The 27,200-nt window shown below is 36.8% G+C and overlaps 1 protein-coding gene across 1 annotated transcript in view; it reads right to left on the bottom strand.

The window, feature by feature from the left end:
- Positions 1–25,591, bottom strand: part of GYPC (glycophorin C (Gerbich blood group)) — a 41,559-nt gene extending 15,968 nt beyond the window's left edge. Inside the window, exon 1 of the mRNA XM_039321771.1 lies at positions 25,375–25,591. Within this exon, the coding sequence (XP_039177705.1) occupies positions 25,375–25,411 (37 nt within the window). The 5' untranslated portion in view covers positions 25,412–25,591. The remainder of the gene's footprint in view (positions 1–25,374) is intronic.
- Positions 25,592–27,200: the final 1,609 nt, after the last annotated feature.

Here is a 27,200-nt window from a genome sequence, read left to right on the forward strand (position 1 = left end):
TGAAAATCTATTTGCAATTACCATGTTTCCTTTAACAGTATTTTGGTGCATCTATACATCGAAACCTCAGCAGTTATTAACTTCTTCCAACTATCTTGGCCATTAACCATTTTACCAGATTCATTTGGAGCATTCTCTTACGTCTGCTCCTATTCTGTTCCTGCTGCTAGGTACTCTTCTCATGTTAAGATTCCCCAATTGCTATGAGTCTTTTCTCTATCTGATTCACTTCTAATTCAAGTCATTACAAATTATGAATTATAAGTATCATTTTGCATCCCATTGCAACCACCCTACTGTCTTGTTGAGAAAATGTTGTGCCAACCTTAGTTGGAATTCTTTAACTCCTTTAGTGGGGACTATATTTAATAAGACACATAGAAGTGGATAGAACCAAGCCCAAATAATGTACTTTGAAAGAAATGATTGATTTCCAAAACAAATAGTAAAATGTGTTAGTGTGGTTATATGCTCCCTTGGAAAGCCTGCGTATCTGAGTCATCTATTCTTATGATGGGGGAAAGGAGTATGCTTTTCTTTCTTTTGAACAGTATCAATTTTCCAGTTAGGAAAAAGTGGTGCAGCTACTTGCTTTATTATCACTATTCCTAATCAGTGGAATAGAAGACACAAAGAGACAATGTTTCTCAGGCTTTATCTCCCACAAGTAAATCATGCCTTGTTAGGAATGATTAGCAAATTACCAATGATACTTTATGATATCAAAATGATTAGTAGAAAACTAGGCGTAGAGCAGTAATGTAAAAAGAACTGGAAAATATTAAAAATCATAATGGGGAGAATGCCATTGGATTGGTCACCACAACCATTCACACACACACACACACACACACAGAAACGGATACAAACACAATATGATATTCTAAAATTGGCACTACTTGTAGTACTCCTTAATTCAAACATCTCTGAGAAATGGCACCACATCCTTCTCAACTTACTATCCAATATCATAAAAATACTTCAGGAAGTTTTAAACTTTTTGCTTAATCCTATGGGATAATTTGCATTTCTTGAAAACAAAACTTTACAATCCCGAGGAGGTGTGCAGGTTTACATCTCCTGAGAAATGTTGCACTGAATAGGAAGTATTTTATCTTTCTGTAGTCTCTCTGTCCTTTGAAGATAGGTATAAACAAAAACACCCTTATTTATCTTAAAAGAAAACAGCAAAGCTGTATCTTAATTCCAGGCTTCTGGAAGAATAGATTGTGCTCTCCTAGCCTCTCTATCTCCTATATCTGCTTAAACTGAAATTGTATGGTGTGTTTCCCAGTGAAGCAGATTTTCCTTGCAAAGATATCTAGAAGTGTGAGTGCGATATGACAGGATCTTTGTTACTGAAGAAAACCAGCAGATCCTCAAACTCAACCCCACCCCCAAATAAAATTAAAACAACTACAGATAAGAGATGTGTATATTACTCATCCTGTTGAGTACCTGCCTCATTGATGAAATAGATCTTAGCCTTGGAAGGTAGTTATCCCGAATTACTATTTTCAAGATTTCTCTCTTCCAAGAATTCCTCTGGCATCAAGGAGACGTGCAACCAATCACCCATATATTGTTTGTAAGTAAGTAGCTTCCTGGATATAGATAAAAAGACTGAAACCTGCAGAAATGAAAATCACTATGGTCTAACTTGTTGCTGAAAGGTTGTGCGTTTATCTTGCTACAAAGATCATTTTGGCAAACTAAAACAGTGAAAGCCAGTTCAGTAGGAAGAGATAGTTCCAAATGAGTGGGTGGGGTGTGGATGGATAGACATGGATCTCCAAAGGTGCACTACTTCTGAAAAATTCTAGAAGGGTTCAGCAAATCCTGAATGTCTGCCTCCTATTGTTTTCCTTACACTATTACAAATCTCTCTTAAATTTTTGCTGTTCACTAGTCACAATTCAAAAATGAAATCAAATTCATTTCAGACTAATTTTTTTCACATTACCACTAAAATATGCCAGCCTTTTATGCGCATGATATTGAACGGCTGTTGGAGAAGAAAATGCAAGATCTATTGAGTTTCAATTTGAGATATGAATTTGCAGTACTTGACAATCCACTGAATTTAATTAGTGTTGTTGGATCATAAATTGTTTTTTTTTTTCTGTATAATGCTACTATTGTACCAAGCTCGTGGCATTAACATGCAAATATTATTGCTGCCTTTTCTAGAGTCAGGGAAAGTTGTTCACCAATCATTTTCACAGAGTCTGTTATATGATTTTCTTATTTGGAGCATAATATTGAATGCCTTTGGCATGGTATATTTTATTTCAGAATATATTCTGTGTGTGTGCTTATTGCTTTAAAACAGGAAATGCAATAAAACACTAGATATGAACTATGTTTTAAAAACTAATCTATGGTTCTGCTTTTTTTAAACCATACTTAGAAGTACAATGGTATCAATTCTCAAAGTTTTGTTAGAATTAATATATCATTAATTTAGAGTTTAACAATCCATTATTTCTGGACTAAGTTAATGATGGGCTCACACACATTCCTATAAACAGAAGCTCATACGTGCCTATACAAAAGATAAATAGTGTATATTAATTTCATTGTTTTTAAAGTTATTTTTTTAATTATTAGAATAAAAATGATTCTTGACTTGGAAAATAAATCATCATCATGACTACTTGCCTCTTCAAATGCCTGTATAGATAGACTCCTAGGGTTTTGTTTTTGTAAATATTCGGAAGTCAGTTCATCCTTAAAAGTTCTAGAACTGGGCAATACTGGAAAAATATTGGACAAATTGTTACAAATCATATCTTAAACTTGATAAATTTTAGATTTTTGTTAAATAGGCAGATAAAGTACATTGCCTGATTTTGTTTTCCAGATTTTTTTTTCATACTTGGCATTGATATTGGTTAAAGGTAAAGGTTTCCCTTGTCCAGTTAAATCCAACTCTAGGAAGTGGTACTCAACTCCATTTCTTAGCTGAAGTAGCCAGAGTAGTCCAAAGACCCTTCCATGATCATATGACCAGCATGACTGTACACCTAGGTGCACAGAACACCTTCCTACCGAAATGGTACCTATTTGTCTACTTGCAGTTGCATGTTTTCAAACTACTAGGTAGGCAGGAGTTTGGGCAAGTAGCGAGCACTCACCCCTTTGCGTGGCGTTCAACTCTCGAACCCAGGCTATCAGCTTCCCAGTGACCAGCTCAGCTTTTTAAACCATAGTTTGAATACTATCAGGGATTGTATGGACAAATGCCTACTATTCTGACATTTCTCACAATAGGTTCTAGCTCTTAAAACCACTTTTTAAATCATGTTTATCTACCCAGTCTCTTTTCCATCTCACATCACATGTTTTCAGCATATGTTCAGAATGCATGAATTTCTATTCCCTATTCCAGGGAACAAAGAATTTATATTTGATTCTGGACTAATGACGGATTCTTCTTACATTCCATGCTAAACACATTTGAAAGTGTGGGTCTTTTTTCTTCTCATTCTTTCTATATCTTCAGCTTTTTATACCTGAAGACCATTATTTTTTATTTTTTTATCTTTATCATCACAATATGATTCATTATCTTCTCTCAATAATGTCATTGCTATCTTGCCTAGATTAACTGTCTTTGCTATACTAGTGCCCTCTCTATATCTATTTATTCTCGAGCTCGCCACAAATTATTAATAATTTTCACTTCTTTTTTTTCAGTTTTAAGTTCAATAATCAAGCAGGTTGAGATTATGTTTGCCTTCTTAATATTTAACTTTAACCCTTTTTGTAACCTATTTTTTCTTTCATAATAAACCCTTTAAATCCTCTTTACTTCCAGCTAATAAAAGTTTCATCTACATATCTCAAAGTATTAATATTTTGAACTCAGATTTTGATTCTACTTTCATCTCTTATAAATCCTGCCGTTCTTATAAGTCAAACAGATAAAATGATAACATACATCCTGGTTTAACTCCCTTTCCTCTTCAAAATCCCTCAGTTTCTCAATATTCTTACAGTTCTTACAGAAATGTTTTGTTTATCACAAAGAATAATAATCAGCATAGTGATTAGCCTTAAAATATTCACACATTCACACATGCTGGCATCAGCTATTAAAATACCTTGCTATAGTTAATAAACAAAGGTTAGCTTCCTTCTTAAATATTCATAGTCTCTCTGTTATCTCTCTTAAATTAGCCATTTGAACCCTGCGTTCTTCTGCCTTTCCTGAAACATGCCTGCATCATGTTGGGATCTATTCTTCTTTGAAAGTTCTTAAACAAAACTTGCTTGCGCAAAGAATTTGCGTAGTGATTCTGTAATTTGTGCCTTGTCTTATGTCTCTATTTTCTATGCAGGTTTCTGCTGATATATAGTTGCATCTTCACCTGCATCTTTAAACAGTTCAATGCACCTGGTGTACTATTTCCTATTTCACACATGACTTATTGCTTGTTGTTCATTATTTTCTAATGCACCCAACTCCAGATTACATTTTATATAGAGAGGTTTCTGTGATACTATAATCTCATTTTAGTAGTTTTTTTCCTCTTCCTTTTACTTCAAATACCTCTAACACATGACTCTTCCATGTTTATTCTTAAATATATTATAGCTGTAAATTCTTCTGCGATCCCTCTGAGAATTTTAAAAAGAGCTTTGAGATTCCTTTTCCTATTATTTTCTCTATTTGTTGGCATTCATGATTAAGATTCCTCCATGGACTTTCTTGCTTGATGTTTTGATGGCACAATTGTAAATTGCAGCCTCCCAATTCTGTCCTATTTTATGGCATGGAACCCTGATATATGCACCGAGACATCCCTGCTGATAAGGAACAATGTCATGAACAACTCAGATCCAGTATTGTCATTGGAGTATAATCAATCATCAACTTGTCTATCCAGCAAAGCTGGGATAAGGTAAGAGATAGGGACATTAAACATTCTAATGGAGGCCTTTCAAGGATCTTTCAGACTCCTAACTACCTGCAAATTCTGAACCAAATCTAATGTCGCCATCTTAGGTTTCTGTACATCTCATCTGACCAGGTTCCTGGTTTTAAGGGATTCTCTCATTCTTATTACCACCATTTACCCTCAAGGCTTCAAACCACTTGAAAAATGGTTTGGGGGAAGAAGGGGAAAATTACTGGAGGAAAAGTTTGCTTTTGGGAAACTTCCTGTCCGAATCTCCACCCTTAATCCATTAAAAAAAAAAAAAACCTAGAAAACAGGCCAGAAAAATTGGCCAGGGTATATTTCTGTTTGTTGCAATACAAGCCAATGGTGGTGCCAGTCCAATTAAAATAACCTATCTAAGATATAGACTTCTGCTTGACCCTTATGTCCTCATGCTGATAATGAGAGCTGTGTTGTCACAGTAAACCAATGTTTGGTCAATACTGCTTATTAGATTCTATTATTTTGCTGAAATGCATATGCTGGAAAATATTATCTACTTAAAGTAGACATATTTATTGAGACACTCCTATGGCCTCTCCTTGTCCTAATTTAACAATGGCTGGCTTTATTTATTTCTTTTAAGGTGCACAATCAAAAAGTTAATTTTTTTGTAGAGGAGCTCTGGTGGAATTAATAATCAGCATGATCTTTAATTACAGGACATATGCAGCAGATACGCCCTGGTGATAGTGACAATTACCCATCTGACAAAAATAGTCATGTCACGCTTCAGACAGGCAAGCTACTTCACCTTTACACATACCGATTGGTCACCTCCAGGCAGCTGTCAGGATATGTAAGTCACTGGTCTATGCATTGTTTTTTAAAAAAGGGGGAACAAGGGTAGAATGTGCTTAGTAAACGCTACCTCATTGATTTAAAAGAAGGCTTTGCTGAAAAGCAATACCCGTTAAGAGTCATGTGGAATTCATAATTTCATCCACTCAGTTTCAGCCTAGGGGTTGGGTAGCAGAGCCTGCAAGCATAACATAAGGGTTGAATCCTTGTCTGGGTAATGCTGTTAAGAGCACAAGATAGAAAACACTGCCCTTCTCTTTCTAGAAAGGCTAAGCCTCCAAGAAAAGAGGAGAAATGTTCCCCTCAGGCTATTTCTCATTTAAACCATTCTCACATATCCTCTCTCTGTGGGATCTTAGATGGTTCCTTTGCTGAAGCCTCATCCATCATGCTTTTATTCAGACAGGAAGCATATCAAGCAAGCATTCATTCAAGATCATTATAAGCCCTTGGGTCAATCACAAGTCTGTGACCAGAAGAATCAGATGCTTTTGAAGCCTTAAGGCTTGATTTGTTTCTAACTAGTATAATAGTTTAGCTACAATCATCCTTGTGTCATATCCTGCACCCCCATCTTGCCTCCCCCTTCAAAAAGGATGAAAAGATTAAGAAGATGTCACGGAAGGAAAAAAATGCAGTGGGTGGGGAAAAGCAATATACAGAACCAAAGAAAAAGTTGCACATGCTAATTTAGCATATAAATGCAGTTTTAATTTATTAGTATAATGTAAAATAGAAATGCCATATGTATGAATGCCATAAAAACTATGACTGACCTGTGTTCATGTTCAGTTTGGTATGTGGCTCTAAACTGTTGATGAACAATGTTAGATCTTTGCTATTTTCTTCTTACATCTGCTTATGTTAGACCTCGGCTATTTTCTTCATATATCTGCTTATCTTTACCTGGATATGGACTAGACAATTCTTCCAACCGAGGGCAACTTTAAATAAAGGATTTAGGATACCCAGGAACCCTAGATGAAGCTGCAGAGGGAATTGGGCAAGAGTCTTGTGCTGTAGATTGAATTAGGAACCATTAATTACTATAACTAAAATAGAACTATGAATTTTCCTTAACAGGTATAATATAGTTTCTTGCCGATCTCTTGGTTAGACTAAAGATCTAGGAACTCTTTTTCTTATATATTCTTAAACAATACTTAAGGATTAGAAGATCCTGAAATCAAATTCAGATGGTTAAGATAAGAAAGAACCTTGAACTAAAAGCTCTTGGAATAAAACAGTAAAGATATTTGGAGGGAGAATAATGTGTCAACTTGAGGCTTAAGTTCTTCTCTTCAGTATTACATGAGGGGAAGATATTACTCTGGAGTCTATAGCATTTATAGTTTTATACTATAGCATGTCACCTTTCTGGTAGCTATTTTCCCTTCTACATTCAGATGTAGTTTGTTTCTAACTATGGATCTACCAGTTAACCTGAAATTAAATTCTAGGAACTACAATAAGAAGCCATTACTGCACTACAATATGGAACCAGTATTCATTCATACACATAATGATAATCATTTACAAGTTTATGCATTGTCATGCTCTATATTTACACACAAGCCTTTGTCCATTCTTATACCATTTGGATTTATTGGGACTATGATTTTTGGAGAATGACCGCTATATGGTCATATAATGGTCTGGACATACACAGTTTCAATATGCTCAGTGCACACCAGATTGATTTAATTTGCTGTGCATTGTGATTCATAAATCTGGCAAGTAAACATCTAATATTAAAGCAGTACAGTGCTAGGATTTCATGAAATATGTTTGCCTGACATGTTTCTTCATTGGTAATTTAACTATGCTTTACTCAATTAACCCATTTTCTAGGTTCACAAAATACACCAAATGATAAATAATCACAGAAGGTAAGTTCACACAACATGCTAGGTTTAAATATAGTTGGCTATTTTGTGGCTCAGTATGCCATGAGAATTCAAGTCAATTAACATTGCATAAAATGAAGGACCATGACACGTTTTTACAATCTAGCTGAACAATAAAATGATATTTAAAGCCAATTACCAATCAGTGAAAGGCCTAAGTAATAAGAAAGTTGTGTCTCGTGCTAAAAAGTCATTTCTTTGGGCCATGTTTTAGAACTTACTAATCTACTTTTGAATTCATGGACTTATACGCACATTGGAACATGGTTATCATTTGGACTATTTATTTTTCTAATGTTTTGCAGTTTAGTTTTCCCCAAAATAAAAAAGCACACAAAAGAGAAAGGTATATACATAAAATTGCAGATTTAGAGATATTATTTTCTTTAATTGTAATGAAGCATGAATATGGCTTTAATGGATTTAAGCCTATGACTATCTATAGTTATGGTCTTTGGTTTCCAATGGGGAATATGATTGGGTAATCAAATATCTACCTCTTTTCAATGTGTAACATATGCACTACATAAACTTTAAAAGAGCTTTACTCATCTGATCATGCCTACCATTTTACAGATAGTTCTGGCATAAATACTTGTAAAACTAGTTATAACTCTCATTTGTTGCTTAGAAGCTATTTTTCTTATCTTAAAATGGCCAAGGGCAGCTTGAAGAAGGCCTTCAAAGCTGAAGACCAACTTTTATTTAATAAAAGATAGGGATCTATGTGTCTACTGCCCAAGTTCCTAGCTTCCCAATCTTTAAGCTGAATCGAGAGCATTCTGATCTATGCAACTTAAAATATAGTTTCTAGATCTCTCTGTGACCCATTTTAGGAACTGTCTTAATCAGCATCCTTGATTCAGGAAGAGTGGATTCCTCACAGTAGCTATTCTTACAGTCTCATTGTTAAATGGGGTAGTCACCAAATTGCAATGTCAGGCTTTTTTTTAGTTAGCATCAGAACTAAAACTTGATGGAGGCAAAACTTTGATAAGTAGACTTTATTGTGAGGAAAAAAATAATGAAAGTACTAAAAGAGAATTCCAGTGACTGTTATGAATCAAGTGCAAGCCTCATTTATATTGAAATCGAGGTTCAAATTCCTGCATCTTTTTCTCCTGCCCATGAGGTGACTTTTTTCTGCGGGTGGGAAGACCATTTTCTATCTATCCATTGTTTTGATAATATTCTAGTCTGGTTTCAGTCTGTTTACTCTTGACCTAGCCTGAACTAGCTTTCACATCCAATTTTCAAAAGCAGGGCATTGCTTTACAACATCCTTTGAAGAGGAACTCAGTGAAAAAGAACAGCCCTTTGAACAGTTGTATAGCTTTAATATCTTGTACCCCTGATTTTATTGCTATTTTGTCCTAACCATGTTTCCAATAGGTTTTCAGTAAAGGTTTCCATTCTTCTATTATCATCTCTTGCTGTATATCCAGCTACATGAACAGAAATACAAGTAATCCTCACAACCTCAATTGGGACCAGCGACCATTGCTAAACAATGCAGCCATAAAGTAAAACATAACATGACCACACTAACTTACAATATCAGTTCCAGCTGCAGTCATTAAGTGCAACATCATATGACCATGACATGCAACTTTCTGTATCTTCCCCATTCACTTTCCTTGTCAGAAGTTCTCTGTGAAGGATCATAAATGGAAATTACGAGTATGTGTAAAGCATTGTAAAGCACCCAAACGGTGGTCATGTGACAAGAGGAGGTTGTGATAGCTGCAACTTTGCGGATGTGCCTTAAATATCCTTTTTCAGTGCCATCTTAACTTTTAATGGTGGTTACTAAGCAAGGGCTACCTGTGGAGGAATTCAAATTGGAAAGACAGAACTTAAGGCAGGATAAAGATTGGTAAGTCTTCAAAAATGACATTAGGAGGAGATGTGTAGATCATATCTGAGAAGGAGTCCATTTGGCATCATGAGAAATACAATAGCTTCTCATGATGAATGAATGCAGGAAATCCTGAGGATAATCCACATTGTTAAAGAAAAATTCCTGATTTTTTTTTTCAGAATAGTATAGAATAGAATAGAATATCTTTATTAAGTGCTGTCCACAGTGCATACTATACACAAGTTAGAAGTACAAACAAACACATACAAAACATACAATAAGACAATTCAGTGCAATAAAGCTAATTGGAAAAATATCACAATACAAATTCCACTAAGGTTTACACAGTGCTTTTTTTCTTTAAAAAAAAAAAAAAAGGTGCCGGAACTCACACATGTCATACAACCCGCCTTGCCTACCCTACAAGGTTCCATCCAAAAAAGGTGCCGGAACTCCGTTCTGAGCTTTCTATGAGAAAAAAAAGCCCTGGGTTTACAATACCCCTTTGTCATCAATTAACAGAATTCTCCAGACCTAGAAACACACAATTTAGTTGAGAACCAAGCATCATCAATACTTAATTTTGAAATGGAAATAGCTATTCTCCAACGTCAGCAACAAAATTAGTAATTGTTGCCCTTTCTGCTTTTTTTACAGGGAGAAGTAAATTGGTCAGGCCAACTAGATTATCTGAGAGATTATTCCTAATCAACCTTGGCAACACTGACTTCTGACTGAAAGTATTTGAGAATATTTAGGTATCCATAAAAACAAAACAAAACAAAACAAAAACCTGGAGAGCTCAGTGAAGCTACAATTAAAATCAACTTAGGGTTGTTCCTGCAGATCATGTTAATGCACATTCTACAGATCTTTGAGCCAGCAGAAAAGTAAGCTTGTGTAATTTTCATTGCCCTGAATGCCAAACTTTAATCTGCCTCAATAACAAGAAGGCTCCTTACAACTTTAATAAGGAATATTTTAATGGAGGTGATTGGTGGATTTTCTTGGCTTTGCTTCTCCTACTATCTAGTATAGATAATCCTAGACATATGACCATCACTGAATGTTGCTAAGTGAGACAGTTGATAACTGAATTTTGCTCCATTTCATGACCTTTCCTTGCCACAGTTGTTAAGTGAATTGGTGCAGCTGTTAATAACATCGCTGTTAAGTGAATCTGGCTTCCCCACTGATTTTGCTTGCCAGAAGGTCACAAAAGGTGATTATATGATCCTGGGACACTCCAATCATCATAAATATAAATCAGTTGCGAAGCACTCAAGTTTTAATCACATGACCATGGAGATGCAATAGTCATAAGTGTGAAAAACAATCGTTAAGTCACTTTTTCAGTGCAATTGTAACTTCAAACGGTCACTACATGAACTGCTGTAAGTCAAGGACTACCTGTATCTCCTATTATCTAGCACAGGGGTAGGCAACCTTGGCTCTTTTATGACTCATGGAATTCTGGGAGTTGAAGTCCATGAGTCATAAAAGAGCCAAGGTTGCCTACCGCTGATCTAGTAGGTAATATGGGAAACTACCACCAATCACGTTTTTTAACCAATGTGAGGTAGATATAGACAAGTGTGGGGATGGCACCTTCAACAATTTTATCTGAATGACCAGATCACCAGTATGAAACTCTTGCATCCTATTTCATGTTAATTCTTTAGTTTAGTTGAGACAGATTCATGGCCTGACTTATATGTAGTGCAGCTGAAGGCCACTGAAACAGAGGAAGCATGGATGAGGTGGGAGAGAACTCTCTTAATGCACTATGTTAGCCTCCTTCTTTTTTCAACCTACATCTTTCAGTCCTACCAACCTTTTAGCCAAGCTATTTTTGTAGATGGGTTTACTGGTCTTCCAGAAAACCAATATAACTGTGTTTATAATTAATCCAAAGACATGTCACAGTCATAGTAGAAAGCTTATGGAGAATATCAGGGCATTGTCTTTTAACTCATCCCATACTCTTCTCTTATGCTTGTGACTGGTCATTCAGGATAGAAGGAAAAACCAGCTGAATTCATATCACTTTTGTGCCAGCTCCCACATGTCTCAAACGGTTAAGCTTTGGAAGGAACAGAGGTGATAGCAAAGGGTACCCCAAAAGAAGAAATTCAAAGATGTTACATTTTATCAGCAACAATTTTAAGGGACAGAATAGAAGCAGGGGTACTCTGAGATGCAAACCATTCCCATCCCTACCCCTAAAGACCCCTCCCACCCAAACTAAGAAAAACGGTTCAAAATTACCCTGGAAAATGAGGAATCAGAAATAATGCCTTAGCCATGACCTTCCTTAGCCATGAATGGAACACATGATTTTCCTCTACGTATTATTTTAATCAGTGACTGAAAAGCTTTTGATTCTGATTCTCTGATGGTCCTTGTGACTTGTGTCCACTGGAAATTGCCATTAGTTTTCCTTTAATCCTTGACTGAGAGACAGAGGCACAATCAATTGGGCAGGAATAAGTCTGGATCTGAGTTGCCACAACATGACAGAATTAATTTGCATTAATCCTGAAACAATTTTTAGATACTCTATTTGCTGTTCTGTTATTAGCAGGCAGCATGTCTCCTCAATATCTTCACAACATTTTAAAGTTGAGGTTACCAAAGCAAAGAAGCTTTACTAAAGTAAAGCTTCAAGAGAAATAATAGAGAAATCTTTACTTTTGTTTTGTTTTTTTGGTCAGGGTCCACTGGCTCAGTAACACACTAAGTGGCTATGGAAAGGAGTGTTTCCACAGAAGTAATTTTCTTCTGAAAAACAGGGATGTGCTGTCATCCAGAATATATGTGTTCCAAAAATAGATCTTTATTCTTGTCACCTTCTTCACGAAGACAGACTTCTGCCTAAAGGCCTTCAAGAATTCCCAAAGAACTACAACATTTCTGCATTAGCTGAAAGATCTGAGGTTTTAGAACGTGGGTGGCTTTTGAAAGGATTGTACACCTATTTAGTTGTTGTTTCCCAGCCAAGAAAAATGAAAAGCAATTATCCAGGACAGTAAAGAATAAGTGACTGCACATATTTATGTGTTATGGGACTCAGCTGAACATTCATTCCCCCCACAAGCAGGAAAAAAGAACTATCACTCGATGTGGAAATTGAAGACTCGTGTGGTATTAGAGGAAATTATGTAACTCGTATCTCTCTCTGCTATCTGGTTTTTGACACTCAGGAATCTCTACAATTACTGACCTCAAAGTAGAATAGGAAGTAGGCTGTTTTTTCAGGACAGATGGATTTGTTTTAATTTGTACTCCATTCAGCTCCTATGCCTCAGGACAATTTCTATCACAAGTTGGTTTTCCCCAACAAGTAGTTATGCTGGCTGCAGTGTAGAAGTGCTATTCATCCTCTAGTTCAGGAGTCTGGTCTATGCTGGCTGATGAATTCTAGGAGCTGAAGTCCACAAGTCTTAAAGTTGTCAAGGTTGCAGACCCCTGGTCTAGTTCCTACTCAGAGAATGCAGAGAAAAGATCCAGTTGAAGTGGATCACTTACAATTCAGGAAATGAATTCACCAAGACAATTTGAAAAAATTAAAGAATGATAAATTCTGATGACTTTGCAAAGACAAGAGATTTTATTTTATTATTTTATGTTATTTTAGTTTAGTGTCTACAATGGAAATATAGGTAGTCCTCGACTTACAATAGTTCATTTATTGACTATGTGAAGTTACACTGAAAAAAGTGACTTATGACCATTTTTCACACTTACGTCCTTTGCAGCATCCCCCTGATCGCTAGATCAAAATTCTGATGCTTGGCAACTGGCTTATATTTATGACGGTTGCAGTGTCCTGGGATCATGTGATCATTTTTTACAACCTTCTAACAAACAAATTCAATGGGAAAGCCAGATTCACTTAACAACTATGATAAGGAAGATCATAAAATGGGACAAAACGTAACACACGTGCAAAAGTAGGAGTCAGGGATCATAAATATCTACAGCAAATACGTTTGGAGAAAGCAAATAACTTTTGAACAGATTGAGAAATACCCAAACTAACAAATAAGCAAATCCTCACTTCAGGCCCGTAAGTTGAAAAGGAAAAGATTTATGCCTTCCTCTCCAGTGGCAATACCTTCCTTAATTTTCTTATTGTTTACTGTACTTCTAGAACACCTTGGAGGAAAAGGAAACAGTTTTAAAAAGTGCATACAATGTTCAAAGTGAAACTCTGTGGGGCTTAGTGGAATAAGACAGGAGATAGGGAGAGAAAGCGCCACAAATCTCAGGCTAAAGTTTGAATGTTTAATGGGTTCTACTCTTTTTTTTTTTCCTCCTCCAGACAGATCCCAATGATGTAGAACAGTAATGACCCTGTCTTACTATGGATGGCTTAACCACGAATTATCTTTAAAAAGAAAATGACACAAACTCCAGGGACCTTTGTGTCCCTTAAAAGCCTCAAATGCATACCCAGAAACTTCTAAATGTTGTTGCTAAGTGATATATTTTTAAAAATGAGAATTCCAAGAAATCAGGTTAGATATTTACTAAAAGGTAAATCACATTAGTTACAAGTGTTGTGCAGTGATTTGGGTCTGAAAAGGGCTTCAAGGCATGTAGGAATATGAATGTAGCATCTGCCTGCAACTTTTTAAAGCAGTGTTGTCTGCTCTTGGGATTATTTGGCAACAGCATAGGCCAGTTGTGCAATTCTGGGAAAAGAATGCAGACAAGATGTTAGATTCACACTTCTGGGTGCCTTGAGGAAACCATCTTTCCCAAATGGTTTCTGAAGGACAGCTCTATTAATTACATGTAATTTTAATTATAGGAGTGCTAAGTTGATGAACCAGATCTCTTCACTGGCTTTCAAAAATATACATTTTAAACCAAGTTTGACTTCAATATCCACGGGTTTAACTCTGGCTTTTATTTTATTATCACCAGCCACTGGGAATTGTTAGCTTTTAGCAGTGTACAAGTGAAATGAATAAGACTATGAATTCTATGTGAGAGGACCTTTGAAGATGCCTTGGATGCTTCACAGTTCAGACTGTTGGTAGGTAGATCCCAGTTACAGGTAGTCCTTGACTCATGACCGCAATTTGGACAAGAATTTCTGCTAAGCAAGGTGATTGTTAATTGTATCCTAATTTACAACCCTTTTTTGCCATGGTTGTTAACCAAATCACTGCAGTTGTTAAGTGAATCATGTGGTCATTAGGTGAATCCAGCTTCTCCCATGGACTTTATTGGGAGCTGGGTGGGAAGGTCACAAATGGCAGTCACAAGACCTTGGAGTGCTGCAACCATTATAAATATATGCTAGTGGCAAATTTTGATCATGTGATTATGGGGATACTGTTATGGTCATAATACAAGGACCAGTTGTAAGTCCTTTTGCTAAATGAATTCGAGGCTGTAACTGTTGTCATTAGGCTTTTGGGCCCAATGCAATATGCTTATGAGGTAAAATAATAACCCCAGTGATCACCATGTTCATAAAGATTCTACTTATCCTGTCATAGGCAGAGACATATGAAATAGACAGATCCCATCTCTCCAAGAAATAAAGGGGATACAAACTAGAAGTCAGACCTTCTTAGAAGTTGACTTATACTAGGGAACACATTGCCCACAAAGGTATGCTTTTTTATATGTTTATCCCACCTTTTTATGAATAACTCAAGACAGTAAGCATAGCCAATATTCCTATTTTCCATACAACTTTATCCCTTTGCTCCTAGCCTTCAGAAAATTGTTTTCTTTTTAGCCAAGCTTTTGACAGCTTTAGCATCTATTGAAGATGGAAGATGGTCATCTGATTTTATGTTTTGAATTTTATAGTCATTTAATTTCTTTTGTTGATAATTGTGTCTGAGGAGATTGCTTTTTGTGATTCTTCTATGCAGTACAGTTCCCAGTGAATTTTCATGAATCAAGCAGCACTTTTACTTATGATTATGATCTATGTATTATGCCTGCTCATTTACTCTTTCATAAAAATATTATTTGCTTGCTTTTCTATGACATATTAAAATCTTGAATAAAGCTTGGTACAATTCCATATTTTTCATTGTTCCATTTTAGAATTCAAAAATCACTTTCAATTATGTTACAAAATTAAAATACACTGTTTATACTTCTGATGGTCTCTTCTTAGAGGTACTTCTTTTTCCCCAACTTCAGTTGAAGGAAGAAGGGGAAATTTCAAATTTGCTGAAAATTGATGGATTTGGTCTCCTGAAGCCAGCCTGCAGCATATCATTCAAAGACCAAAAGTAAACCTATAAAAAGTTCCATAATCCTATTTCAAAATCTTACAGAATCCCAGAGTCTCAAGAATGAAAGTATATGTCTGGAAAATCTTTGAAATTGTAAGTGAATTGCAGAGAAAAACCCTTTGGCATTATTTGGAAGTTAGGAGAACATCATCTGTAGGAGAACCTTCAAGCCAACTTTGTTAAAGGTGAGCCTTTGAGACTGGGGAGCCAGAAGAGTGGCTGCAGACTTTAAAACAGTTTCAAGAGCTGAACCAGTCTTGGTTCCTCAGATTTTTAGAATAATAAAATATTTAAAAAATGTCCCTTAAGTCTGGAGACAGCATGGACATAACCATTTAAATTTTTGCGGAACTATGGGAAGTTACTTTCTCCAGATTTTTTTAAAAAATATTCCAATGTAAAGCAAAGCCCTGGAATTTCCTAGCAACCTTCCATTAAAGTTCAAATCCTGCTTAGCCATTTCAAGGACCTTTTATTCCTAGCCAATGTTGTCATTTCTCATAACTATAGTTCAACAATTCATGTGGACCAAAATTGATGAATATTAGTATAATAAAGCTTTGTGTCTTCTGAAGCATATGTTATAAGTACTTTCATAAACTGGAGATAGCATGATTTAAGAAGGATTTTATATATATATTCTGGCACAAACTGTATAACTAGAAATAGGCAATTGATTATTCTGAGCAAAAAATTAAGAGTGGCCTTTTAATATTCTATTCTAGTTTCCTCAGTGACCTGACAGTCATATACGCAAGTTGGAATTACTATCTATATTTGAAGCCAGGAGAGAATAAGTCAGTTAGAAAGAAAATAAGGGTCTTGGATTTGCAATGTGTACTATTCCATACAAGAGCAATGAACTGAATGTCATTTATGATATCAATATGTACTGTATGTCTTCAACCAGGATGGGCAACTTGCAGCCCTTTGGATGAATGTAACTTTGGAAAGATTGAATTGCCAAAGTTCAGTTTTCTCCCATTGTGGAGTGAGAAACACATGAAGTCTGGAGTTGAAATTTAAACAAATTAACCCAATGCAAATTAAACAATAAAAACCAAAATCCCCAGTTCCCCCAAATAGGGGAAAAAGAAAAAAAAGAGAAATTCCCTGCCTTTCTTTTTTATTATTTCTTTATACTGCTCAATAAGACGTGCTCCCAACTACTTTGCATCATTAACCTAGCCCTCTTTCCAAGGGAAGTGTGTACTCTAGCAAAAACAAATATTACTCGCTCATGTTGTGATATCCCAATAGAACTTTAGTGCGTAATATAATTTCATCTATTTCTGTTTAAAGAAAATATCTAGAGTATAGGCATCTATTAAAAGTGTATGTACTTTCAATTCCATGCGTAGAAATATTAAATAAACATTAGTGATAATGTTTCCCATATTAAGTTACTATGACACACTAAGCATATTCCCCCCTTTAAATACTTAACATTCTATCTTTTTATCCAAAGGGGGCCCTCAAGGTGGTCAGTTTAAAATAATATAAATAAAAATTAAAACGTAACTAAAAACAAAGTTAAATAATACATAAAAAATAAAGATACTTAAAACATTTTTTAGGGCTCAAGGGATGGAGGACAAGGAAGGACTCTCTCCCTAAGTAAGCTTAACATGAAAAAGAAATGGAAAATGATGTTTATGGAGGAAACCCACTTTTCAGCAGTAACGGCATTTTTTTTTTTTAAGAAAAGTTTTATAGACAGCAATTTTCAGCAGAATTTGTCATTTTAATTTGGAGAGATCCCTGTGGCGAAACATATGCTGCAGAACAAATTATATGAGAGGCTGCCCTGCTTTAGAGATTTTGCAAAGTCAATTGGCTTATCTGGATGTCCATGTACCTTTATTCAGCAAACAGTCGTTGTTTCAGAAACGGATTTAATGACAGTTAATTATGGCAATGTCTTGGGATAGCTTATTAATATGGAGTTCTCATATTGTTTCCTGCTGGCTTTATATGCCAGGTGGCTGGCACTAGAGATTATCTGGGTTGGAGGTGGAAATAAACCATTCCCCAATGGCTGCTTCTGTTGCTCTTACCACCCTCACAGAGTCCTAATCTACAAGAAAGCTTTTGTTATTCCTTCACCAGACAATACTGTACATTTGCCTGGATTTTAAAAAATATACTAATAGGTCATCTAAATTAGATGATGTGTTTCTGTTCTTCTTCAAATCATAGCCAACTGGTATCCAACCATTCATATCTGTCCTATGTTAATCAGGAATAATTGCATTCCAATTATGCAAGTGAAAATGTGTTATCTACTCTCTTCTTTGGCTCTATAATATCTTCAGAAAAGAGACACTTTGACTTAGGGAAACAGGTTTCTATGGAAATCTCTCTCAATGAAACTATAAGAGCTGTACACTAACCACCAATTCTCTTTCCCATTGTATATTAGGAAAGTCAAAAGCTTAAAAGGCAGGTTGGTACATATCAGACTTGAAATAGCCTCACTAGCTTGTTAAAACTGCCATTGGCAAATCATGAATGCATTTGCGTTGATCTTTATTTGATTTGCAGAGATGGGAACTAGGACATTTCACTCAAGTTAAATATATAGGTAGTCTTCATTTGGGACTCATTTAGTGACCATATAGGCCATGATGAAAAAGTAACTTTATAACCAATCCTCCCATGTACAGCCATCTCAGGTCTGTAAACCAAAGAAAAACCAAAGAAGTAAGATCGTAAGTCATAATTTCACTTACTGTAGCAACCACCTTGCTTAATAATCCAATTGCCAGACCCAATTGTGGTTACTAAACGAGGACTACCTCAATAGAGAAAGCTTTTTTTAGAAAGCCTTTAGAAGAGAGATTCTTCTATCTGTTAATATGGTGTATTTATTCAAAAAATGAATAGTTGTGGATCCTAGATCACACGTACAGTATTATCCAACATTTTATCTGGGTTGTATGACAAAGTGACTTGAAATTATTTGCTGTTTTATACATATGAATGCTACACATTCAATAACTGGCCTAATCAAAGGTTAACTGAGAACACTCTATCCTTTAATTTAAACACATGTAGTTAAAATGAAAAATTCATGATATTTCTATATGTATGGCACTACGTAATCACAATGAAACATCTGAGTTTAATAACACTGCAAATGTTTGTTTGTTATAATACACCCACATTCATCAACAATGGTTTGTATTTCTCTGCTCTTCTGAGAATGAGAATATAGCACTGCAGAGGCAAGATAACAAGCTGCAGGATTAGGTCCCCACAGCTAGCTTTCTCTTTCTTTCTTTCTTTCTTTCTTTCTTTCTTTCTTTCTTTCTTTCTTTCTTTCTTTCTTTATCTTTCTTTCTTTCTTTCTTTATCTTTCTTTCTTTCTTTCTTTCTTTCTTTATCTTTCTTTCTTTCTTCCTTCCTTCCTTCCTTTCCTTCCTTCCTTCCTCTTTTTTTTCTTTCTTTCTTTCCTTTCTCTCTCTGTCCTTTCTTTCTTTCTCTTCTTTTTTTTCTCCTTCCCTATAAAAACATCCTATGAAACAGCTTGTTATTTCCATTGGAGAAATGGCTCCATTTCTCTGTAGTGCCTGGAGAAAATCTGGAGAAATGGTGGCAGACAAGAAGGCAGAGATTGTTTCCACAAGTTCAAGCTAATTGTTCATTTTTCAAGGAGGAGAAATAATCAGGGAGGGAGGGAGAAGATATTTTTTCCTTTCCTTCCTTTTATGAAAGGAAGCAAAAGGAATCTAGACTTCTCCTGTTTATCATGAGACAGGATGAGATTACTATTTTTCTCCCTTTGTTTTTAAATAATAGGAAGTGAGGGGGAGACAGCAGGATATCATTCAAAAAACTTCTCATAATAATTGCCTCCAACATAGTATCATCACTAAGTGGGGTTCGTAACATCCCTCATTTTTACCAGATAAAGGGCAGCAAGAAGTATGGTTTCCTACATGTGCAACTCTCTGTGGGCTTTTGGATAGGCCTATAGTCCCATCCAGCAAGGCAATTCTTTTTTTTTTTTAATAAAAAGTTTTTTATTTTCCATTTATTCATACAAAATACAATTCAATTCACAAGATAAAATAAATTCCTAACCATTGGTACCGCCTGCCCATTCCCCCCAGGCCGCATCCACCCTCTCTAATCCTTCCCTACTTCCCTCCTCTTTCTCTCCTCCCCTCCTACTCTCTTCCCCTCCCCTTCTCCTCTAACCATCCTACTTCCTCCCTGCACCTTCCTCCCCTCTCATCCCTCACACACACATGAATGGCAGCATAGGGGAAATGCCCAAGCGACACCTCTCTATAAACTACCATGACTGTATTATCATTACCCACCCACTCACCCACCCACCCACCCTCAACCCTCCCCCCTCGCTTCCCAGAGCAGAGTACAGGGTTATTAATAAGAAAGTTAACAATAATAAAAAAAGGAAAAGAAGAAAGAAGAAAGAAAAAACAAAAAAAAACATACTTAACCTTTAACTCCCCTTAAATTAAGTCATATAAACAAATCTCTACAACAATTACTATAAAATTTACTCATAAAGTAAATGAAACTTTATAGTCCCATATTTTTTCTGAATATAATCTATCCATCTTCTCCATACAATAATATATCTTTCTTGTGTATGATCCTTCAAATAAGCAGAATTTTTTGCCATTTCCAGCAAGGCAATTCTTAATGATTTCTCATATATTTCTCAAATATGTCTATATTGTCTTTGGCTTCAAAATGTTTTTTTTTTTTTTAAAAAAAAAAAAAGCAATTCACAACAAAACACCTTGCTGATTTAAACTTTTGTTTGCATCCTGTTGCGAGGTGAGAGCTATCACACTGCTAGGACCAAACTGTGAGGCAAGAGGTCCTTCCAAAGAACAGAATTTTATCAGCAGTAATTTTGAATATTTGTGCTTTAAAAAAGAACTAACCAATAGTTAAACATATATTAAAACCCACTGGAACAAAATGTCCTAAAGGGCTTTCTTTTGAGGACAGCCAACATATGAAAAACTTCATAAAAATGTAGCTTGATTGCCTCCAGGTCATTATTTTTATTCGGTCTTTTGTTTTTTCCCTTAATGCAAGACAAGACATAAAATCTCTCATAGACATTAAAAAATGGATACAAGCAGAGAAATGTTTTTCCAATATGCTTTCCACAATAGCAGAGCATCAATTCTGTGTTTGTTTTCTAGATGCAGTCCTTCAGTTATGGTGAAATTTCTGGCACTAAACCAAATGAATGTACGTGACCATCTTTGATTATAAGGACTACAGGTAGTCCTCGACTTATGACAATTGAGCTCAGAGTTTAGGTTGCTAAGTGAGATATTTGTTAAGTGAGTTTTGTCCCTTTTATGACTTTTCTTGCTGTATTTGTCAAATGAATCTCTGTAGTTGTTAAATTGGTAACACGGATGTTAAGTGAATCTGGCTTCCCCATTGACTTTGTTTGTCAGAAGGTAGCAAAAGACAATTCACATGACTCTAGGACACTGCAACCATCATAAACACAAACTTGTTGTCAAGCATCTGAATGCAAATCACGTGACCACAGGGGTGCTGCAATGGTCACAAGTGTGAAAAATGGTCATAAGTCACTTTTTTCAGTGCTGTTGTAACTTCAAACAGTCACTAAATGAACTGTTGTAAGTCAAAGACTACTATCTGTATGCTGTGGTGAATGTTATCTTCTTAGTGCAAATGGACCGGATTTTAGATAATGTTGGATTAGATCAGTGTTTCTCAACCTTGACAATTTTAAGGCATGTGGACTTCAACTCCCAGAATTCCACAGCCAGCAATGCTGGCTGTGGAATTCTGGGAGATGAAGTCCACATGCCTTAAAATTGTCAAGGTTGAGAAACACTGGATTAGATGACCTCCGGTGCTTTTGTGTGCTTGCAGTTTTATGATGCACCTAATCATATTGATGCTGGCGTAATTATTCCAAAGACAAAGGGATGGCATCAGTACATGGCATGGCCTAGCAAAAGCTTTTTATTTTATATATTGGAATACATAGACAGATTTGCCTAATAATCTATGGGAGGGACCCTTTGCATATTTTCTCCTATCAGTGGCACATTTTTGCAAGGAAGCCAAGAGCCTGAGCCTCCCAATATTCTGTATTTAGTATGGCAGCAAAAGAATGTTAGTGCCACAGCAGGTGGAGAAGGCAATGTAGAAGGATTAAAGAGATGCATCTTGACACTTTAGATACTGAAGCTTATATCGGAGCTGGGGGGGGAGAGAAACCAGTATTTTGAAAGGGCCCATTTCCTAGTGAAATGAGGTTTTTTTTGGGGGGGGGGTCAAAGCGATATCATAACTCCAAGGTTCCTCCCCATTTCCTCTCAAGAATTGTTAAGCCATGAGAAAGCCTGAACAACCTTTTTGACCCTCTGAGCCCCCAATTACGGTTATAATGTGGGTAACATGACCAGACTTAATTTTATAACTTTTTGGTGGCAGCTGTTAAGTGAGCACAGCACTTGTAAAGTGAATTTGGCTGCTAATAAGTAATAATAATAATAGTAAAGTTGGAAGGGACCTTGGAGGTCATCTAGTCCAACCCCCTGCTCAGGCAGGAAACCCTATACCATTTCGGACAAATGTCTGTCCAGTCTCTTCTTAAAAACTTTCAGTGTTGGAGCATTCGCCGCTTCTGGAGGCAGGTTGTTCCGCTGGCTAATTGTTCTAACTGTCAGGAAGTTTCTCCTTAGTTCTAGGTTGCTTCTCTCCTTGATTAGTTTCCACCCGTTGCTTCTTGTCTTGCCTTTGGAAAATAGCTTGACTCCCTCTTCTTGGTGGTAGCCCCTGAGATATTGGAACACTGCTATCATGTCCCCCCTCGTCCTTCTCTTCATTAAACTAGACATACCCAATTCCAGCAGCCGTTCCTTATATGCTTTATTTGCTATGGAGCGTTTTTTTTTGCTCCATAGTACATAGCACATTTGCTATATTGCAAGTAAACACCGGTTTCTAGCAAAAATGTCATAAATTGTGGTCATGTAACCATAAGGCACTGCAAATGGTCGAGTGTCCAAAATTTGATGGCAGGCAGAGGGGGCAGGTGGAGAGGAAGCAGATGTTTGTTCTTCAAAACGGAGTCTTAAATAACTTTTTCAGGATCCAGCATAACTTCAATAAGCACTAAGTAACTGGCCTTAAGTCAAGAACTACCTGCAATTCCAATTCTCTTCTGGAGCAGTTTGTTCTTTAGGAATTGGGGAAGGCAAATGGCAGTTCCCTTGCTGTAGCTGCATAACACTCCTCCGTAAGCCTCTACTGCTAGGCCTATTCTGTGCTCAAAGTTCAAGAAGTCGGCATAAATCAGGACAACTTGGTAGAGGGGAAGCAAGGCAGCTTGGCTTGGATCTCTTCAAACCTGGAGCTGACACAGCTGCTTCAAGAGTAGAGAAAAGCTATGTCTGAGGGGTGATATCAGCTGGTATACCCTGTCAAGCAGAGCTGCAAGCACTGAAATTCAGGTGTTAAGGGGGATGCTGCTGCCTTCTTACATTAAAACAGAGGTGTCAAACTGCCTGCCCATGGGCCAGGTGCCTCATAGCAAAACCACGCCCATCCCATTGCTGGCACTGGCAAAAAAGTCACGATACATCACGACATGTCACCTGACATTGCAAGTTTAACACCCCTGCATTAAAAGGAAGCCTGTGTACTTCCTTTTTTCTCAATCAATCCAAACTCTTAGGGAATTATTTTGCACATACTACAATCTTTTGATAGCTACATTGACAATTATTGAAAATGTGCAATCCAATTTATTTTGAATTCCAATAAATGTGCAATCCAATTTATTTTGGATTCCAATCAGCTATAAAGAAACACTGCAAAATAAGAGGAAATCCAATAGAGGATTGGTCTCTCCTAAGACTGGTGATTCTGTAGTTCTGCTACCATGGAAGTCCCACATAACAAAGTAAACTTCTTTCCCCCAAAACAAGTAAAATCTCTATTTTCAGCAGAAGTGAACCAATTGCTTTCTCTCATGGGCTACATTCATTTGGAAATATGGGGCTTAAGTGAGCAGTGGATGGATTCAATACCAAAGTGAGGTCATCAGTACATCTTGTCTCTGACACTTCTTAAATCCTCCATTTCCCGTTTCTTTTTTTTCCCTACCTATATCCTTTCCTCCCCCCCCCCCTTTTTTTTTTTTTTTTTACATCCAGCAGAGTTCTAGAAATGGGACAGGTTGGAGCCATTGCTTATATGCAAATGGATTTAGGAATTAGTCCAAGGGTGCTTGTGTACCCATAGGACCGCAGAATAGCAATTATTTGCGCTTTACTTTAATAAGTCGAAATAAAAGCTGTTGAGTCAGGACTACCAAAAAAAACAAAGCCATAACTGCAAAAGTGGCGCGCTTGCAAATATTTATCAGAGAGGAGGAAGTGCAGCAAAATATCTCACATCCTTTCCTTTGAAACTCCACCTAACAATCTGAAAACAAGTTTACCTATTTGCACTGAAGCAGCATAGGATGCCTCTATGCCATCCCATCATTTGGCAATCTGATAATTTTGGATGAAGTCTAAACTTAATAAACGATATTTAGTTTATGTTAATATGTCTGCTCTCATAGACCTTCACCGTCTGTGGCCTGAACACGTGACAGGAACGAGAGATACTGACGCTCTGCACTGCGATGGATTTACTCTTCCCCTGTATTTTGTTTTTCTGTTGGTTTTAAAGTGGAAGGCAGGGCCTAATTTTGGTGTAAGGTAGTTCTGTATAAGCCACACTGGCCTGATATTATGGGTAAAACTACTAACGGTATTGAACGTTATGAAAGTAGTTCCCGACAAGTCCCCATCCTTCTCTAGCTTGCAATATGATCTCGGTCTAACTTCTCGGTTCTCAGGGTCGGGCTCAGTATCAAGTGTTGGACTGGTATTTCACCCCCACATGAATCTCCCAGGGCTAACTCGGTTCCTGCTTTAACTTTTCACTACAGTACATAACATTCTGGAAACAGGAAACACGCCCACCGACTTTCCCCTTCAATCTGCTGTCATTCAGCGGCTGTACACCAATTCTGAGCAAGGTTTGGAAAACAAAAATGCATTGTGGCTAAATATAGACCGACAGTTTGGGGCTTGGCTCTCATGTTACCGAGAGACAGTTCCCTGTCTGTGTTTGACCCAGGTGGTAACACCTCAAAGGGGGCACAGAGAAATAAGCAGAAGGCAGTTAAACAATTGCATTTCTTTATCTTTGGTGAAAAAGGAAATCAACCCGTTAATCGCTTTTTTCAGCTCCCTTTTCAATTACACTTTCAGCTACACCATTGAAAAAAAAAATAAAGGTTGATCTTTGTAAACGAGCGTTGTAGCTGGATTCCTGCCTTGTCCCAGGCACACGTGCACAAATTTCGTTTTTTCTGCTTGCTTTTCGCACCCACCAAATGCAGGCAAGAGAGGAATAAAGTTTACAGAACTTACTTTAGAAAGTTTTTGGAGAGAGAGAGAGCAAGACAGCGATTCCCCCCCCTCCTTTTTTAAACACACAAAGCGTAAGAGTTGTACGTTTGTCATTTTGCACAAGGAGGGGGTTTGAGTACTCACGCGGAGCAGATGTTGTTGTACTGTTATGGAAATTCATCCTGTAAGCATTCAGAAATGTTCCCCCTTTGCTTTTTGCACTGACTGTGCTTCCTATCCACGTCCAAAGATGAATGAAGCAAAGCTGCAGCAAAGACTGGGGAAGCAAACAGGAGAAAGCCCTGCTTGTTCAGATGCTTCCAGCATGGTTCTTGACCATTTACCACTGGAAAAGGAAACAGCACATTCAGCTCGCATGAAAAGGGGAGGGGCCTTGCTTTTTAGATAAGCACCAACTTCTCTTTTTTTACGTGCAGTCTTCCTCTTCTGCCAATATCTACTGTGGGACATTTCCACCGTTAGCAAGGGATACGGAGAAGTTTCGTTGTTCTTTTGCCTCTGCTTCAACAAGTTTTGCAGGGTTTGTAATCTTTCTAAAACTTAAAAAAAATATATATGAGAGAAGGAGTAGAAAAACCTTTAAAAACGAAGCACAAAATGAGAAGTCCCTTATTTTAATTTCTAGTTTGTATAATCTTGAGATGGCCTTGAAGTCATCTACAATGTTATGTACTCTCCGTAATAAATCAGTAATAATAATACAAAGAATACTTCCCCCTATAAGATAGTAAGGGAAATATTCTGTGTATACTATATATACTATGGGTTGAAATGTGAGGATTATCTAAAATCTTGAGAACTTCAAAGCATGAGCCCTAGCCCCATCTTAAGCATGAAAGCCAGCCTGGTGACATTGGGATCAGTCTATTTCTCAGACCAACCCAACTCACACGGTTGTTGTTCTGGAAAAAAATCAGGAGGAAGAAGGAGTATTAGGTATATTTGCTGCCTTGAGTTACTTGCAATAAGGTGGGTTAAAAATCTAATAAATTGTGTAGATAATTATCATGAACAATGACCATAAAGAAGATGAAGTCCCTCTGAAGATAGTTCTGTAAGGTTTAAAAACGTTTGTTATCATGAGTAAATTTTTGTGTTCATGTTTTTAGGAACTTATTTTGAATACATTACTTTACCCTGATAATGGAAACATATCAGAGATCCTTTTGTTTACTTCTGTTTGTTCTTGGTTCTCTCAGTAATTCGAGTAGTTGATAATGTTGGGTCATGTGCTTCTCTTTCTCTAGCATTTAGGAAGACATAATTTCCTGTCAGGAATATTCTAATCCATTCCATTTTTAATGCATCCTTTCTTTTCACAATCCATGATTTCAAAAAAGTATACACAAATCTTCTCTCATCCATTTTATTTATATAAATGCCTTGTGAGATTAGATAGGTCAGAGGCTGCAGTACAACCACCTCCTAAAATGATAAAAGAATGTGGGCAATCCCCACATTTCTCTGGATTGGGCAAGAAATAAATACATTGTTTACTTTTAATAATTACACTTTAATCTCAGGAAGTCTCAGCCTTTACAGATCAAGTGAGGAGCAAAGCCCAGAGAAAATTTTTATAGTCACTTTACCTATGCAAACCTAAATAGGTTTAAAAACTAACTGCAAACACCCTACAAGTTCTTTGCAAGCCTCCTTCCTCCTGGGGTGCCAATCCATAGTTTACAAACCTCTGTGTTAGGCTGCTAGATAGTTACTGAGACATGTTGCACAAAAGCCTAATGGGAGACTTAAGACGTCCAGTTTAAAGCTGATTTAGAGTTGCCCGCATCTGCCTTTAGCCGTCACTACATACCTACGCTGCAAAGGTTGATGGGTAAGCAGAGGTTGCATCAGGCTGCAGATGGGCAGCCTGATGCAACCTCTGAATTTCAACTGTGCGGAGGTGTGCTCCCTCCATGCTGATTGGTTCTGACTTCCTACTGGGAGGC

This window comes from Crotalus tigris, unplaced genomic scaffold (assembly GCF_016545835.1).
Source record: "Crotalus tigris isolate CLP2741 ecotype Arizona unplaced genomic scaffold, ASM1654583v1 scf7180000023829.5930981, whole genome shotgun sequence".
NCBI classification, from domain to species: domain Eukaryota; kingdom Metazoa; phylum Chordata; class Lepidosauria; order Squamata; family Viperidae; genus Crotalus; species Crotalus tigris.